The 15,734-nt window shown below is 35.5% G+C and overlaps 2 protein-coding genes and 1 long non-coding RNA gene across 3 annotated transcripts in view; 2 read left to right on the top strand and 1 right to left on the bottom strand.

Moving 5' to 3' along the window:
- Positions 1-15,734, bottom strand: part of LOC135835928 (uncharacterized) — a 174,679-nt gene that overhangs the window by 155,522 nt on the left and 3,423 nt on the right. The window lies entirely within an intron of this gene.
- On the top strand, positions 1,269-7,138 carry LOC135835734 (uncharacterized). Its single transcript, XM_065350141.1, has 9 exons — positions 1,269-1,497; positions 1,621-1,729; positions 1,832-1,961; positions 2,047-2,168; positions 5,776-5,966; positions 6,106-6,237; positions 6,326-6,467; positions 6,669-6,761; positions 6,844-7,138. The coding sequence occupies exons 1-9, from the start codon at positions 1,415-1,417 to the stop codon at positions 7,000-7,002; spliced, it is 1,161 nt and encodes a 386-aa protein (XP_065206213.1). The 5' UTR covers positions 1,269-1,414; the 3' UTR covers positions 7,003-7,138.
- LOC135835742 (uncharacterized) lies at positions 11,743-15,696 on the top strand. The gene is made up of 9 exons (XM_065350154.1): positions 11,743-11,940; positions 12,088-12,196; positions 12,289-12,412; positions 12,499-12,620; positions 14,333-14,523; positions 14,642-14,773; positions 14,858-14,999; positions 15,235-15,327; positions 15,402-15,696. Exons 1-9 carry the CDS (start codon positions 11,858-11,860, stop codon positions 15,558-15,560), a joined length of 1,155 nt encoding a protein of 384 aa, XP_065206226.1. The 5' UTR covers positions 11,743-11,857; the 3' UTR covers positions 15,561-15,696.

Below are 15,734 nucleotides of genomic sequence, written 5' to 3'. Positions count from 1 at the left end.
TCACTGACCCGTTTGTGTGTTTCCCCAAAGGCACATGTGTGGTGCCGTCTTAGGTCATTGACCTTTGTGTTCGTACTCTAAAGGTCACTGACCTACCGGTGTAGCTTCCCAAGGTCGTATATCCACCAGTCTGGCCTCTTGAGGCCATTGACCTGTCGGCATCTCACCCAAAGCCGTCTGCCGGCCTATGTGGCCTCTTGAAAGTCATTGCCACTTTGGAATGGCTTTTCAAGGCCGCTGGCCTAAGCTTCTCATAGTCGTCTGCCTACCTTTCTGGCTTATCGAGGTTGTCTGAATGTTTGTCTGGCTTCCCAAGGTCATCTATCTGCCTGTTTAGCCTTTCAAAAGCCATTGACCTGTCTGATTGACCTCTTCAAGTCACTAACTAAGGTCAGTGACCCATCTGACCGACCTCTTCAGGTCACTGATCTGTCAGCATACATTTTCAAGGTCGTCTGTCTGTCTGTCTGTCCTCTTGAGGTCATTGCCATATTAGTGTGGCTTTCCAATGTCGTTCTGTCTGAACCTCACAAGGTAGTCTGTATCTAGAACTCCAGAAAAAAATGTTTTGAAACAGTTTCCAATTTGTTGCCAAAAATTAGTTTCATTTTCAGTTTCATTTTAGTCTCACTTTCGGAGACCGGATTTGCAAGTTCTATTTTTGATGAGCGCAGTATAAACATCCCTGCTTGGATCTTAATTTAATTTTTTCAGTTGAACATCAAAGTGGCCACTTCAGGGTAGGTGACCACATTAGAGCACTTTAACTTCCATTAAAATGGATCAGAAAATCTAAAACCAGTATTTTGGAGAAAAAAAAATTAAAAATTTCCCTTCCCCAAAAGAAGCATTTCATCAAGGCCAGATCTATCCAGATCTACACAAAAAATAAGTAAATACCCAATCCCAAACGCAAAAACCTTGGTTATCCTACACAGAATGACCCAAATCGAAAAAGGAAATTTCGTGAGGATGCTGCTACGTTAAATAATCGTATTCAGATAATTTTAAAAAATAAATAAAATAGCATTGCAATGCTTCTACGACGTAAAATGAGAATAGTCATAGAAGCGGGAAACCATAATCCTGTTGTTTTTCCTGTAAATACAAGGCTACAGGATGCAGATTAACGTCAATCGCAGCCACTGACCGGATACCTACACGATCATTTCTGAAATACGTATTGCGTCGAATAAATTAATATCGAGTGAAAGGAAATTATATATCCGCTGATTTAAAACAATGAGAATAATACATTGCTTTCATTTTCTGTAATCTAGGTATAAAAGAGCTGCATATTTTCAAAAAAAGATAAGTATAGTTTTAGACGAGGAAATCTAACCAAAGTATAATTTTTTTCACATCCTCATCCATTGTCATTTTTTACAAAAAGTGAAAAATTGTTCGATTCGAAATGAAGTTATCCTACTTTCTATTGATATTTTTCATCAAGGCGTATCATACACGACATGCTCCAACTCCAGGAAACGGCATCAGGTAAGCTGACTTTATACCATAAACATTTCAAAAAGCACTGTATTTATATAGATCATGTTTTTTCCACTCATCACTGGAATAAAACAGTAACTTATATAGATAAAAATCATTTATGTTTTCCAGGATACCGCTAACAAGAATACCTCCGACAGCGGAAACACTGAAGTCAGCATTGTTGGAATCGTACGAAACAAACATTCAATATGGAATTCCTCTTGAAAATTTTGATAACGTAAGGATTTACGAATAAAAAACAAAAAATGGATATACTGTACTTGAAATCTCTCGTTAACATGATCAAGAATTCGTGGACTAAATACGTATTATACTACAGGTGCTATATTACGGACCCGTTTCCTTTGGTACACCGCCGGTGCAGATGAATATCAATTTTGATACAGGATCTTCTTTCTCGTATCTATGGGTACTTTCAAAATTATGCAACACTTCAACCTGTCCCGTGGGTAAGTAAAATACCATCAGAATTTGTCATTGGCATGTTTCGCCATAAACCAGACTCAGTCAACTGTTTTTTTTTTTCAATTACAGGAGACCATGCTCGATATGACCACACCAATTCAAAAACGTACCGAGAACAAGAAGCAACACCACAAAATATCACATACGTATCCGGATGGGCATATGGATTTTGGTCACGTGATACAATTACAGTAAGTACTTAGCCCGGCATATGACAATAGGAGTAATTGCACCCCCCCCCCCCCGGCGATCCTCCGGGACAACTTTTTTCTTAAAGGGGACATCCTAAGGAACATTTTAAAGCAAACTTGCTAAAAAAAAAAGTTGGCCCTACTTACAAAATGGCGGCCATTTTGATTGACAGGTCAGCCGAAATCGCAGATTTTGCGTTTTAACATAGGACTTGCACGAACTTTTTCAAACTTTATAATGGTAGATCGAAAGCTCATGCAAAAATTTATCACCTGTCTAAATTTCAAGTGCTAAAGTGCGTTTTTCGATTTTTGGTGAATTTTTGAAAATCAAATTTAGGCCAAAAATGAAAGAAAAAAATCAAAATTTTAGCAAATTGACCGAGAAAGCTGAAATTTGGGATATACCCTATTTTCGACTTGCTAAATCGATTGGAAACGGTTTCAACCCGTTTTGAGCAGTTCTGGAGCCTCCAGCAGGTTTTTGAAACTCGAAATTCCCACAAAATTCCACCAAATTGGAGTTGTAAAGCTGAAATTTACTCTAAAAACTAATTTCAATACGCTACAAAGTACTGCAGGTGAATTTCAAGTCGTTTTGGAGCCTCCAGCGACTTTTTGAAAATTCCTGAAACCTCCAGCAGATTTTTGAAACTTTAAATTTTCACAAAATTTCATCTAATGGAGATGGAAAGCTGAAATTTATTCTACATACCAATTTTAACACCCTCTGAAAACGACTTCAGGTGGGTTCAAGTCATTTTAGAGCCTCCAACGACTTTTTTGAAAATTACTGGAGCCTCCAGCAGATTTTTGTAACTTTAGATTTTCACAAAATTTCATCAATTGAGATGTAAAGCTGAAATTTACTCTACACTCCAATTTTAACACCCTCTTGAAGACGACTTCAGGTGGTTTCAAGTCATTTTAGGGCCTCCAGCGACTTTTTTGAAAATTACTGGAGTGGAGCCTCCAGTAGATTTTTGAAACTTGAAACTTCCCCAACATTAATTTATCAAATGGAGTTGGCAAGCTGAAATTTACTTCGCAGACTACGTGGTGGTTTCAAATACGTAGTTTTGAAGCTTCCAGCTACTTTTAGGAAATTTCAATTTTCCAAAAACACATCATACAACCTTTCAAAAAGTTGCTGGAGGCTCCAAAACGACTTGAAATTCACCAGCAGTCAACTTCGTAGCGTATTGAAATTAGTTTGCAGAATGAATTTCGACTTTCCATCTTAGTTTGATGAAATTTTGGGGAAATTTCAAGTTTCAAAAATCTACTGGCGGCTTCAGTAATTTTCAAAAAAGTCGTTGGAGGCTCTAAAATGACTTGAAACACACCTAAAGTCGTTTTCAGAGGGTGTTAAAATTGGAGTGTAGAGTAAATTTCAGCTTTCCATCTCCATTAGATGAAATTTTGTGAAAATTTAAAGTTTCAAAAACCTGCTGGAGGTTTCAGGAATTTTCAAAAAGTCGCTGGAGGCTCCAAAACGACTTGAAATTCATCTGCATTACTTCGTAGCGTATTGAAATTAGTTTTTAGAGTAAATTTCAGCTTTACAACTCCAATTTGGTGGAATTTTGTGGGAATTTCGAGTTTCAAAAACCTGCTGGAGGCTCCAGAACTGCTCAAAACGGGTTGAAACCGTTTCCAATCGATTTAGCATGTCGAAAATAGGGTACATCCCAAATTTCAGCTTTCTCGGTCAATTTGGTAAAATTTTGATTTTTTCCTTCATTTTTGGCCTAAAGTTGATTTTCAAAAATTCACCAAAAATCGAAAAACGCACTTTAGCACTTGAAATTTTGAGAGGTGATAAATTTTTGCATGAGCTTTCGATCTATTTTTATAAAGTTTGAAAAAGTTCGTGCAAGTCTGTAGTGGAAGAAAACCAAATAAATACTTTAGCGATCCTATAGGTATAAATTCTACCTAATCTATTTTTCAAACAATCAGCTGTTTGACTTTAAATACCATTAGCGATCCTATAGGACATGTAATGAAACTATTCATCATAACAATCAGCTGATTTATCAAAATAAACAAACTGTCAGATATTTAATCTACTTAGCGATCCTATGGGAAGTCTATTATAACTAATTTCAATATGATTAGTCAGCTGTTTCATTTGACCTTCAAGGAGCATACTCAGTCAGCTGATAGGTCTTATTTAACCATACATTTTTATGATGAACTTAATCAGCTGAGACACATCTTAATCAGCTGATACCAATTCTCAAACAGCTGAGATAGATTCCTCATCAGCTGAGAAGCTAGTGCACCCACCTTTTTCAGAGTATATAAACTCAGCCAATTTGCTGGTAAAATCAGTTCTCTTCGGGCTATTGAAGTCTAATCTTCTTTAGCTAGAAGAGCTAGGGAGGCCTACCTTAACATAGGTGTAGAACTTCACTTATGTGTAGGCCGCACTTCATTGATTCTCATAGTGGCTGCTTCGGTACCATTTGAGATCTTTGGTTAGCCTTATAGGGATCTCATTGATCCTCAGTGTGGATACTTAGTACCATCTGAGATCTTTGGTTTGTCGAATAGGGATCTCATTGATCCTCCCAGTGGATACCTAGTACCATTGGAGATCTTTGGTTTAGTCTTATAGGGATCTCATTGATCCTCCCAGTGGATACCTAGTACCATTGGAGATCTTTGGTTTGTCTGAACGTGCAAAGGTTAAGTTAACCTAACCTAACCTTACCTGCATTCGCAATTAAGTATAAGACGCGCAAGTTTGGTAAAGTGTAACCCGCGAATAAATTTCGTATTTCGTGTTTCAAAATATAATAAAAACTTTGAAAACATTTCGTGTGTTCGTTTTCTTTCCACTACAAAGTCCTATGTTAAAACGCGAAATCTGCGATTTCGGCTGACCTGTCAATCAAAATGGCCGCCATTTTGTAAGTAAGGCCAAATTTTTTTTCAGCAAGTTTGCTTTAAAATGTTCCTTAGGATGTCCCCTTCAAGAAAAAAGTTGTCCCGGAGGATCGGCGGGGGGGGGGGTGCGATTACTCCTATTGTCATATGCCGGACTAACTCGTAAGAAACCGGTTTTGCTCTCGCTTTGCTCGGGCAGATTTTGATTCTACTGTGAAATTTCTCAAAAATTTTCAAGAATGAAAAATCAATTTCAGAAATTTAAGAAACATAACCGAATCAACACCTAATGGGATGGTACCGGAGCAAAAAAGTGCAAAACAACGAAAAAAGGTGCGAAATTTCATTCAAAAATTTCAAAAGCACAGAATTTTGGAGTTGAAACTTATCGTATTAAAAAATGATTTTTTGTGCCTCGCAAATTGTAAATTCTCTGAAGCTTCAACGTACGCTTCGTACCAACTACCAACCTTGCAATATAAAAATTCAATTTTTTTAGCTGGCTAATTAGCATAAAAAATACCGGTGAGAAGGGGTTAGGGTAAAAATTGTGGAAATTAAGTGAAAAAACCTGAAAAATTTCAGTCCCCTCTCCCCCTCTCCACGACACATCACTTGGCCGCGCCACTGAAACTATACTATCTTCACTTTTCGGATGCTAGGCTTAGCTTAGACACTCATCCCTCCCTTCTAACTGATTTTTTCACTGCAGATAGATCAACTAATGATTCAAGACCAACGATTCCTTGAAGCCACAAACATGGCCGCCGCGGACGCGAAGAAGCCATACGACGGTATTATGGGATTAGGTTACCACTCCAACAATCAATCAGAAAACATCATATCAAAATTGTGCAAACTAAACGGAAAGAAAGAGAGTAAATTTTCCTTCTATTTGACCAAGTATGGCTGAATTTTATCATTTATTTTAAATTTATAACTCACAAACTTTATCACAACTTCGAATGTACATAATTGGAAAATACTCGTGTAATTTTAATTTTTCTAATAAGTACTAACCATACCTACCTAATACCTACAGCAACGCATTAGATACAAATGGAGGCGAGTTGACGTTATGTGGCGTGGATCAGACAAAGTTTAAAGGCGAATTGAAGTACGTTCTCGAGTACGTGGAGTATAACGGAAAAGCATGGACGATTTATTTCAGAAAGTAATCATTTATGTACTGATACGTGATGGATCTTGTTTTGAAATTTTTCGTTTTTATCGCTTCATTTTTTTTTTTTTTTTTTTAATAGATTTTCGATCAGATACGCTGACAACCGTACCACAGAAGGATCAGTCACCACAGCTCAAATTGATACGGGTACAGCAGCCATTCTAGGGCCACCAAATCAAATCTCCGCCATATATACAGCTGTAAATGCTGTTAACCTGCAGGTTAGATTAGAAATCCACAATAATCAAATTACATAACACATCCATCATAGAGAACCATTTGAAATTTTCAATCAAATGAATTTTAATTTATGTTTGAGCTTATTTACGAATAATCTAGAAAAATTAGTGAAATCGATGAAGCTACTGATTTTCAGCATTAATTAAAACCCTTCCATAACTTTACTTACCTATTGTTTATAGGTTGATTGCGAAAACATCCCCAAGTTTCCAAACATAACATTGGTTATTGATACCACTGAGTATATAATTACAGGAAAGGACTACACAATAAAAGTACGTCAAGATTTTCACCTATGCAGGGTAGTATCAAATAATTTTAAGAAAACTCAATCGATTTGTTCTCTATGTTGAATAGTTTGCTAACGGAACCTGCCTCATTGCTTTGCTGCCTCAGAAACGTCAAACCGGTTCTCCTACTGACTGGATTTTGGGAGATGTTTTTCTCAGAAAGTACTACACTGTATTCGACATGAAAAACCAAAAAATTGGATTCGCCGAAAGCATTCATATTTGAATTTTTGAAATCACTTTATTATTTTCAATCTCACGTGGTTATTTAAAAATAATATTTTTGGGGTAAACATTATATTAACTATAGGTATAAGTTGGCTTTATTAAGTAAATAAAATAATTTTTAATGGCACATCAAACATTCTAGCATTCATTTTCTATTTTTCTTTAAATGAACAAGAACGTGATAATGTGTTTCAAGTTTCCTTCCAGAGAGACCCAAAATAAACACCCTCTCCATAAAATTAAACAAAAAATGAATTTTGGTAACGTGCTCGATAATCAGTTCAGGGCGGTAAAGTCGGACTGAAAAAAAAACTCGTGCACAACTTGCACGATTTGAAATTTGTGAGAAAACAAAGGAATATCTGTGATATGTAGTAGACTGGGGAGTGTTTTGGAAATGAATTTCTTCATAGAATGCTGTGCTGCGCAGAACATCACCGATATTCCTCTTGTTTCATTACAAGTTTCAAATCGTGCAAGTTGTGCACGAGTTTTTTTTCAGTCCAACTTTACCGCACTGAACTGATTGTCAAGCACGTCACCAAAATTCATTTTTTGTTGAATTTTATGGAGAGGGTGTTTATTTTGGGTCTCTCTGGCTTCTATCCATGCGGACAGTTGAACTTTTTCATAAAAATTTCTTGCCCAGTACCCAAGCTTTTGATTTTCAAAAGTTGTGATATGATAAAAATGAGTTTTTCCGTAAAAATGTACTTTTTCACAAAAATCGTTCTGGCAGTCGAACGTTTTTACCAAACTGACATTGTGGGGAGTGTTTTAAAAATGTAATTCATCAAAGAATTCAGTGCTGCCGAGAGATCAGCGCAAAAATGTACTGTTGTCTTATATACGCGCGTTTGAAATGGTAAAGTCTTTTTTGGATGACCCTGTATTTCTACTGCTTACGTTAGATAATGAATTTATATGGTTAATGATTTTCAAAAGTAAACCATTTTGCTGCAATTACGTTCTGTATTTTCATTTGGGATCATTCGAAAGAAATTTAGATGGTTATAAAAATGGAGCAATGTCGTACGACACACATAGTAAGGTAGTGTTCATAACCACGACGCCCTTGAGTAAAAATTCAGAAAAAATTCCCAGTTTTAGTCCTTTTTATGCAGAATAACAAATAAAAAAATTGGACTTGATGGAGTGAGACTGATAATTACTGGGATTGAGGGAAATTATCTTAATTCCTATTTATGGTGGTTAAGCCAATAACTATTCCTTAGGGAAGGAATAATTACCTCGTCCTCGACAGCTTAGATTAGTGAAGAGGTTCAATGAATACCATCTACCCTACTCTTAAAGTTACCTATTTGAAAATACCAAATAAATACACACATTCGACAAATAGTATTAATTATGATTGTGATTTATTAGTATTAAAGAACAACTAGAAAAAATACACTTTTAGGGTTAGTTAATATAAAATAGTTATGAGATTATTTTATAATGGATACAAGCTCTGGATTGCACCATACAACTCGCATTACTAACTAGAATAATCTTAATAATAATGTTAAGTATAAGCTTATTAATTATCAATTAGTGTTGAAGTAATGTTACATTAATAGAAATAGAGAGTAATTACTTACTAATGACACTGTATGCATTTTCTGCCTCTTTAGCAGGTGTCACTAATTCCAGACACTTTCACAGAAATGTCTTACACGAAGCTTCTTTTCGTCGATAAGTACCATCCATGCCACGGAAGATCAGTAAAGTGCCCATTGTACCATAATAGACTTAATTTAAATTATAGACACTGAACCTGCGTATAAGACAACCAACTGGCAGCCATCTTGGCAAAATATCCTGAGTAACGCCAATTTATCCCGCTGGGTGCTCTAGGCTGTGCTGTTGTCGAATTCTTGAATAAATTACATGCAAAATAGAGCACAGCCAAGAGCATACAGCGGGAGAAATTGACACTACACAAAATATCACTACCGTCCCTTTTCCCCGTTGCCTACAGATTGAAGTACAGCGCAGCCAAGAGCACCCAGGGGGATAAATTGGCATTTACTCAATTTTTCTTTACCGTTTCAGTTCCCCTCGGCCTGCAGTTGGTTGTCTTATTCCGCAGGTCCAGTGTCTATAATTTGAATAGAAATCACGTTGTCAGCACAAATTATTCGCTTAGGAAAGTGGGCTAAGACAGGAAAGTAAGTTGACAAAGAACCAGCCATCGCAAGTAGCCAAAACCAAGTAAAGTTGCTGGTTAGAGATTTGATGCACAAGCCTTCGAGCTACAAGCCACGGATCTATAAATAGTTTTCTATGTTACCATACTTTCAGTACATAGGGTTATACATATTAATTCATCATTCAACTGCTAAGGCAATTGAGGCATATTTCCTCATATCAGACTGGCATTTTTTTTCAATTTTATGAGAAAAAAAATTACAAGTTTAGCACTAGGTATTGCAAAAATGCCATCAGAAATCTAAAAAATGGAAATTTTTGCATTTTTGAGATATTTTACCAATGTGTAGACGAACATTTGAAAAAAATTCTCACTCCTGCAATTTGCCAACAAATTGACAATGAATTTTCATGCTAAAATTTCCGTTGACAAGGCTACAGTCTCTCCACATGAACCAATTTGCTTGAGATTTTGCACAGTAATAGCAAATAAGATGTAAATGACCCTTTTCTATGGTACAACGAAACATTTTTACTTGGAAAGGGTTTTAAGGGGGAAAGAGATTTTCAAATTAAGAAAAAGGAGGTCAAAAATGATTTTTTTTCAAAAAAAGGCACTATATTCTGAAATAACACGCTAATTTACATCAGTGTACAAAATTGGACTCATATCAGTTCAATAGTTTTCTCTTGACACGCGATTTAAAAAAATGTCACTGACAAATTAGGGGAAGGAGGGATTTTTCACATTTCCGTCTACATATTGGTGAAATATTTCAAGAATGCAAAAATATTCATTTTTTAGATTTCTGCTCAAAACAGCAATAAAATTTTTTCAATATGTTTCACTCTTAAAATTATAGCACGTTGTTGACAAATTGCGAGCAAGGGAAATTTTTTTAAAATGTTCGTCTACATTGCATATTGGTAAAATATCTCACAAATTCCAAAATTTTCGTTTTTTAGGTTTCTGATAGCATGTATTTTTGCAATAAGTGCCAAGCTTGTAATTTTTTTTCTCGAAAATGAAAAAAATGCCAGTCCAATTTTTTGATGTGTCATTCTACATGAAAAGGGCTAAAACTGAGAATTTTTTCAGAATTTTTACTCGCGGACATCTTGGTTATATTTAAATTATAAGTTTTTAAATCGAGTTCTTTGGGTTTTTTAAATTGGCAACACTGATTTTGACATCATAGGGTTAAAAAGTACTTTTTTTTTCTTGGCTATATAGTCTAAAGTGGTAACACTACATTCCAGTTGAAGACCGCGGCACGTTTACATTTTCAAAACAGGACTTTCTTATTCGATGCTATATTTCCACTAATTTCACATTAAATAGAACTAAATTTACCTGTGGTGAGTTGTTTTGCATTCTTGCTATCATGTAAATGAAATATTTGTTAAAACTATGAAATAAAGTGAAATAATCGCCGAAGTTCTTGAGTGATAAGAAAAGTCCTGTTTTGAGATGTAAACACCTAAGAGCACAGAAGTGTTACCACTTTTGGAATGTAGTGTTACCATTTTAGACCATATAGCCAAGAAAAAAAAAGTACTTTTTAACCCTATTCTTCGATTACCCTCTCAAAGTACTACAAAAATTTGAAAAAAAAAGCTCAAAATTCTATACCACGTAAAACCGGAGCTATTTGCAACTGAAATTTTCCATTTTCGGTCATTTCGGAGAACTTTGAAGCCCCACAGTTCGGACAAAAAAAAATCGAAAAAATGTCCGGTTTGCGTCATAGGTCATCGTTTGATAACCTCTAAACATGATCTGATTTTGAAAAAAAATCGAAGACCCCTCGTGCAAAAATTCCGCCGAATTGTATTATTGAACCTTCCCTTGCAAATTTTCAAACTCATGAAAATCCCTACTTGGATCTTAATTTAATTTTTTCAGTTGAACATCACGTGGCCACTTCAGGGTAGGTGACCACATCTGAGCACTTCAACTTCCGTTAGAATGGATCAGAAAATCTAAAACCAGTATATTTTGGAAAGAAGTAATTTAAAATGTCCCTTCCCCAAAAACAATTAAAGAAGCATATTTGCACAATCTTCATCATCTTCATCAAGGCCAGATCTATCCAGATCTACATAAAAAAATAGGTACCCAATCCCAAACGCAAAAACCTCGGTTATCTCACACACAATGGCTCGAATCGAAAAAGGAAATCTCGTGAGGATGCTGCTACGTCATGTACTCGTATAATTGACAATCGTATTTAGATAATTTTTAAAAAAAATGAAATAACATCCCGCAGGATGCGAAAATCACAAGCATCCTGTTTGCAACTACTGATTAGTGATTACTTATACTGCTTCTACGTCATAAACTGAAGATAGCCATAGAAGCGGGAAACTATAATCCTGTTGTTTTTCCTGTAAATAAAATGCTACAGGATGCAGATTAACGTTAATCGCAGCCAGTGACCGGATACCTATGAATGATCATTTCTGAAAAACTTATTGCGACGAATAAATTAATATCGAGTAAAAGGAAATTGCATATCCGCTGATTTAAAACAATGAGAAAACTACGCAGCTTCAATTTTCAGTAATCTCTATAAAAGAGCTGCATATTTTGAAAAAAAGATAACTATAGTTTTAGACGTGGAAATCAAACAAAACCATAATTTTTTTCACATCACTGTAATTGTAATTTTAAAAAAAGGTGAAAAATTGTTCGATTCGAAATGAAGTTATCGTACTTTCTAGTGATATTTTTCATCAGGGCATATCATACACGACATGCTCCAACTCCAGGAAACGGCATCAGGTAAGCTTACGTTTTTATCACGAACATTTCATAAAGTACCCTGTATTTAGATTGTAGATCATAAGTGTTCTCAAGAATATAGCAAGTACTCAGGCTACTCACCAGCGTAATAAAACAGTAATTTATGGGTAACAATGTGTTTTCCAGGATACCGCTAACAAGAATACCTCCGACAGTGGAAACACTGAAGTCAGCGTTGTTGGAATCGTACGAAACAAACATTCAATCTGGAATTCCTCTCGAAAACTCTGATAATGTAAGGATTTAAAAAACAAAAATTGGACATGCTATACTTAAAATCTCTCGTTAACATGATCAAGAATTCGTGGACTAAATATTATGCTACAGGTGCTATATTACGGACCAGTTTCCTTTGGTACACCGCCGGTGCAGATGAATATCGATTTTGATACAGGATCTTCTTATCTATGGGTACTTTCAAAATTATGCAACACTCCAAGCTGTCCAGTGGGTAAGTGAACTTTTCATCAGAATTTATCACTGGCATTTTCCGCCATAAAGCAGACTCAGTCAGCTGTTTTTTTTTCAATATACCAGGAGACCATGCTCGATATGACCACACCAATTCAAAAACGTACCAGGAACAAAAAGCAACACCTCAAAATCTCACATACGTATCCGGATGGACATATGGAATTTGGTCACGTGATACAATTTCAGTAAGTACCTACTCGTAAGAAACCGGTTTTAGAAAAATGCTGTCAAATTGATTAAGCGAATTACCAAAAAACATCGCAATCTCACGTTTATTTGAGCTGAATTCAATTTGGACAGTTTTTACGACTCTTTTTGAAAATTTGGAATCTCCCAGGTACTACCGAAGCTTGATGGAAAGAGAATAGTCCAGAACCCCCAAAACCAAATTTTCAGCTGCCCAAGTTCATTTTTCGATTTTTAGCGAATTTTTGAAAATTCAAAATTGACGGTTTTTGGCGATTTATGCTTTTTTTAAAAAAGTACGTACTTGATCAGTAAAAGTGATTAAAATAAGTCCCCAAATAAATATTAATTACCCAAATCCAAATTTCACCATTTCCAGCCATTCTGGAGCCTCCAGCGCGATTTTTCAATTTCCCCAAAATTTTTAATTTGCTCCCGTAGGCGTGAATATGAAGTTGGGCAGCCAAAAATCGAGTTGTGTATTATACTCGACCTGTTTAACGAGTTAATCCACATTTGAGCCGATTTTGAGAGTGACACCTCAAGAGTAGTTTTTTGAGGTGCCACTCTCGCTCCAAAACGGCTGGAAATGGTAAAATTTATGCTCCGGGGGTTAGTTCTTGAAGAAATACAACGATTTCTCACAAATATCAAATATTTCCTCACGAACGGTTATCTTTCGATTTTTTGGATCTTTCGATTTTTTGGATTTTTTTATTTCGAGTACAATACACAACTCGATTTTTAGCTGCCCAACTTCATATTCACACCTTCTGGAGCAAATTCAAAATTCTGGAGAAATTGCTGGAGGCTCCAGAATGGCTGGAAATTGTAAAATTTGGGTTTGGGGAGTTAGTTTTGGACAAAATACAGCAATTCGCGTGAATTTTGAAAATTTCCACACAAACGGGAAACTTTTGATTTTTTTGATTTTTTAATTTTGAAAAAAACTGGTCAAAAAACCACTCTTGAAGTGTCACTCTCGAAATTGGCTCAAATGTAGATTAACTCGTTAAACAGGTCGAGTATAACACACAACTCGATTTTTAGCTGCCCAACTTCATATTCACGCCTTCTGGAGCAAATTCAAAATTCTGGAGAAATTGAAAAATCGCGCTGGAGGCTCCAGAATGGCTGGAAATGGTGAAATTTGGATTTGGATAATTAATATTAGTTTTGGGACTTATTTTGACCATTTTTATTGATCAAGTTCGTACTTTTAAAAAAAAACATAAATCGCCAAAAACAGTCAATTTTGAGTTTTCAAAATTTCGCCAAAAATCGAAAAATGAACTTGGGCTGCTGAAAATTTGGTTTTGGGGGTTTTAGACGTATTCTGGTAATTTGGCAAAATTCTGATATTTTCCCATTTTTGGCCCGTACCGAATTTGATTTTCAAAAATTCCCCAAAAATCGAAAAATATAGGTCAGCAATTGAAATTTTTCCAGGTGATTTATTTTTTCACGCATTTTCTATTTAGCTGCGTTCGGTTCAAAAATTTTCCAGACAGCGGAAGGAGGTGGTTCACCCCTCCCCCCTCCCTCCCTCCCACCCAATACAAACAACTGTAGGCAAAAAGTTGTGAAATTTTTGAGCAAAATTGTGTGAATTGGAAAAAGCAAGGAAATTTGGGGAGAAATTGTGTAAGCAGAAAGGTAGGTTCAGCTTAGGCATTCACCTCTCCCTTCTAACTATTTTTTTTCACTGCAGATAGATGATGTAACCATTAAAGACCAACGATTCATTGAAGCCACAAACATGGCCGCCACGGACGCGAATAAGCCATACGACGGTCTTATGGGATTAAGTTACGACGCCAAAAATACATCAGAAAACATAATATCAAAATTTTGCAAACAAAGTGGAATCAAAGATAGTAAATTTTCGTTCTATTTGACCAAGTATGGCTGAATTTTACCATATTTATAACTCACAAACTTCATCATAACTTTCGAATGTAATTGAAAAATACTCGTGTAATTTTATTTTTCTGATACTAACCGTACTTACCTCCTACAGCAACGCATTAGATACAAATGGAGGCGAGTTGACGTTATGTGGCGTGGATCAGTCAAAGTTTAAAGGCGAATTGAAGTACACTTCCGATTTTGGAGAGTTTTACGGAAAATCATGGACGATTTTCATAACAGAGTAATCATCTATGTACTGATACATGATGTATCTTGTTTTGAAATTTTCAATTTTTATTGCTTCATTTTTTTTTTTTTTGAATAGATTTTCGATCAGATACGCTGGAAACCGTTCTACAGAAGGATCATTCACCACAGCTCTAGTTGATACGGGTACAGCAGCCATTCTAGGGCCACCAGATCATATCTCCGCCATATATACAGCTGTAAATGCTAATAACCTGCAGGTTAGATAAAAAATCCACAATAATACATAAAATTACCTATAACACCTTCATTTTTTCTTTAGGAAGTTTGAGTCAATCCATCACAGGGAACGATTTGAAATTTTCTATTAAATGAATTTTAATTTACGTTTGAGTTTTACGAATGATCTATAGAAAAATCAGTGGAATCGATGAAGCTACTGATTTTCAGCATTAATTACACTCTTCCTTAACTTTACTTACCTATTATTTTTAGGTTGATTGCGAAAACATCCCCAAGTTTCCGAACATAACATTGGTTATTGATAAAGTTGATTACATAATTACAGGAAAGGACTACACAATAAAAGTACGTCAAGATTTTTCCTAGTATATCAAATAATTTAAAGAAAATTCAATCGATTTGTTCTCTATGTTAAATAGTTTCCTGACGGAGGCTGTATCGTTGCTTTACTGCCTAAGAAACGTCAAAACGGTTCTCCTACTGACTGGATTTTGGGAGATGTTTTTCTCAGGAAGTACTACACTGTATTCGACTTGGAAAAACAACAAATTGGATTCGCAGAAAGTATTCATAATTGAAGTTTTGAAATCATTTTACCATTTTCAATCCCACGTGGTTATTTAAGAATAAGATTTTTGGACTCGCATTATTCTAACTAGGGATAATGAGTCAGCTTTATTAAGTAAATAAAATAATTTTCAATGGCATATCAAACATTCTAGCATTCATTTTCTTTAATAATGAACAAGAAC

The sequence above is a fragment of the Planococcus citri genome, chromosome 1 (assembly GCF_950023065.1).
Source record: "Planococcus citri chromosome 1, ihPlaCitr1.1, whole genome shotgun sequence".
Classification (NCBI taxonomy): domain Eukaryota; kingdom Metazoa; phylum Arthropoda; class Insecta; order Hemiptera; family Pseudococcidae; genus Planococcus; species Planococcus citri.
The sequence above is the reverse complement of the archived record's forward strand: the minus strand, read 5'-3'. Positions and strand labels throughout refer to the sequence as shown.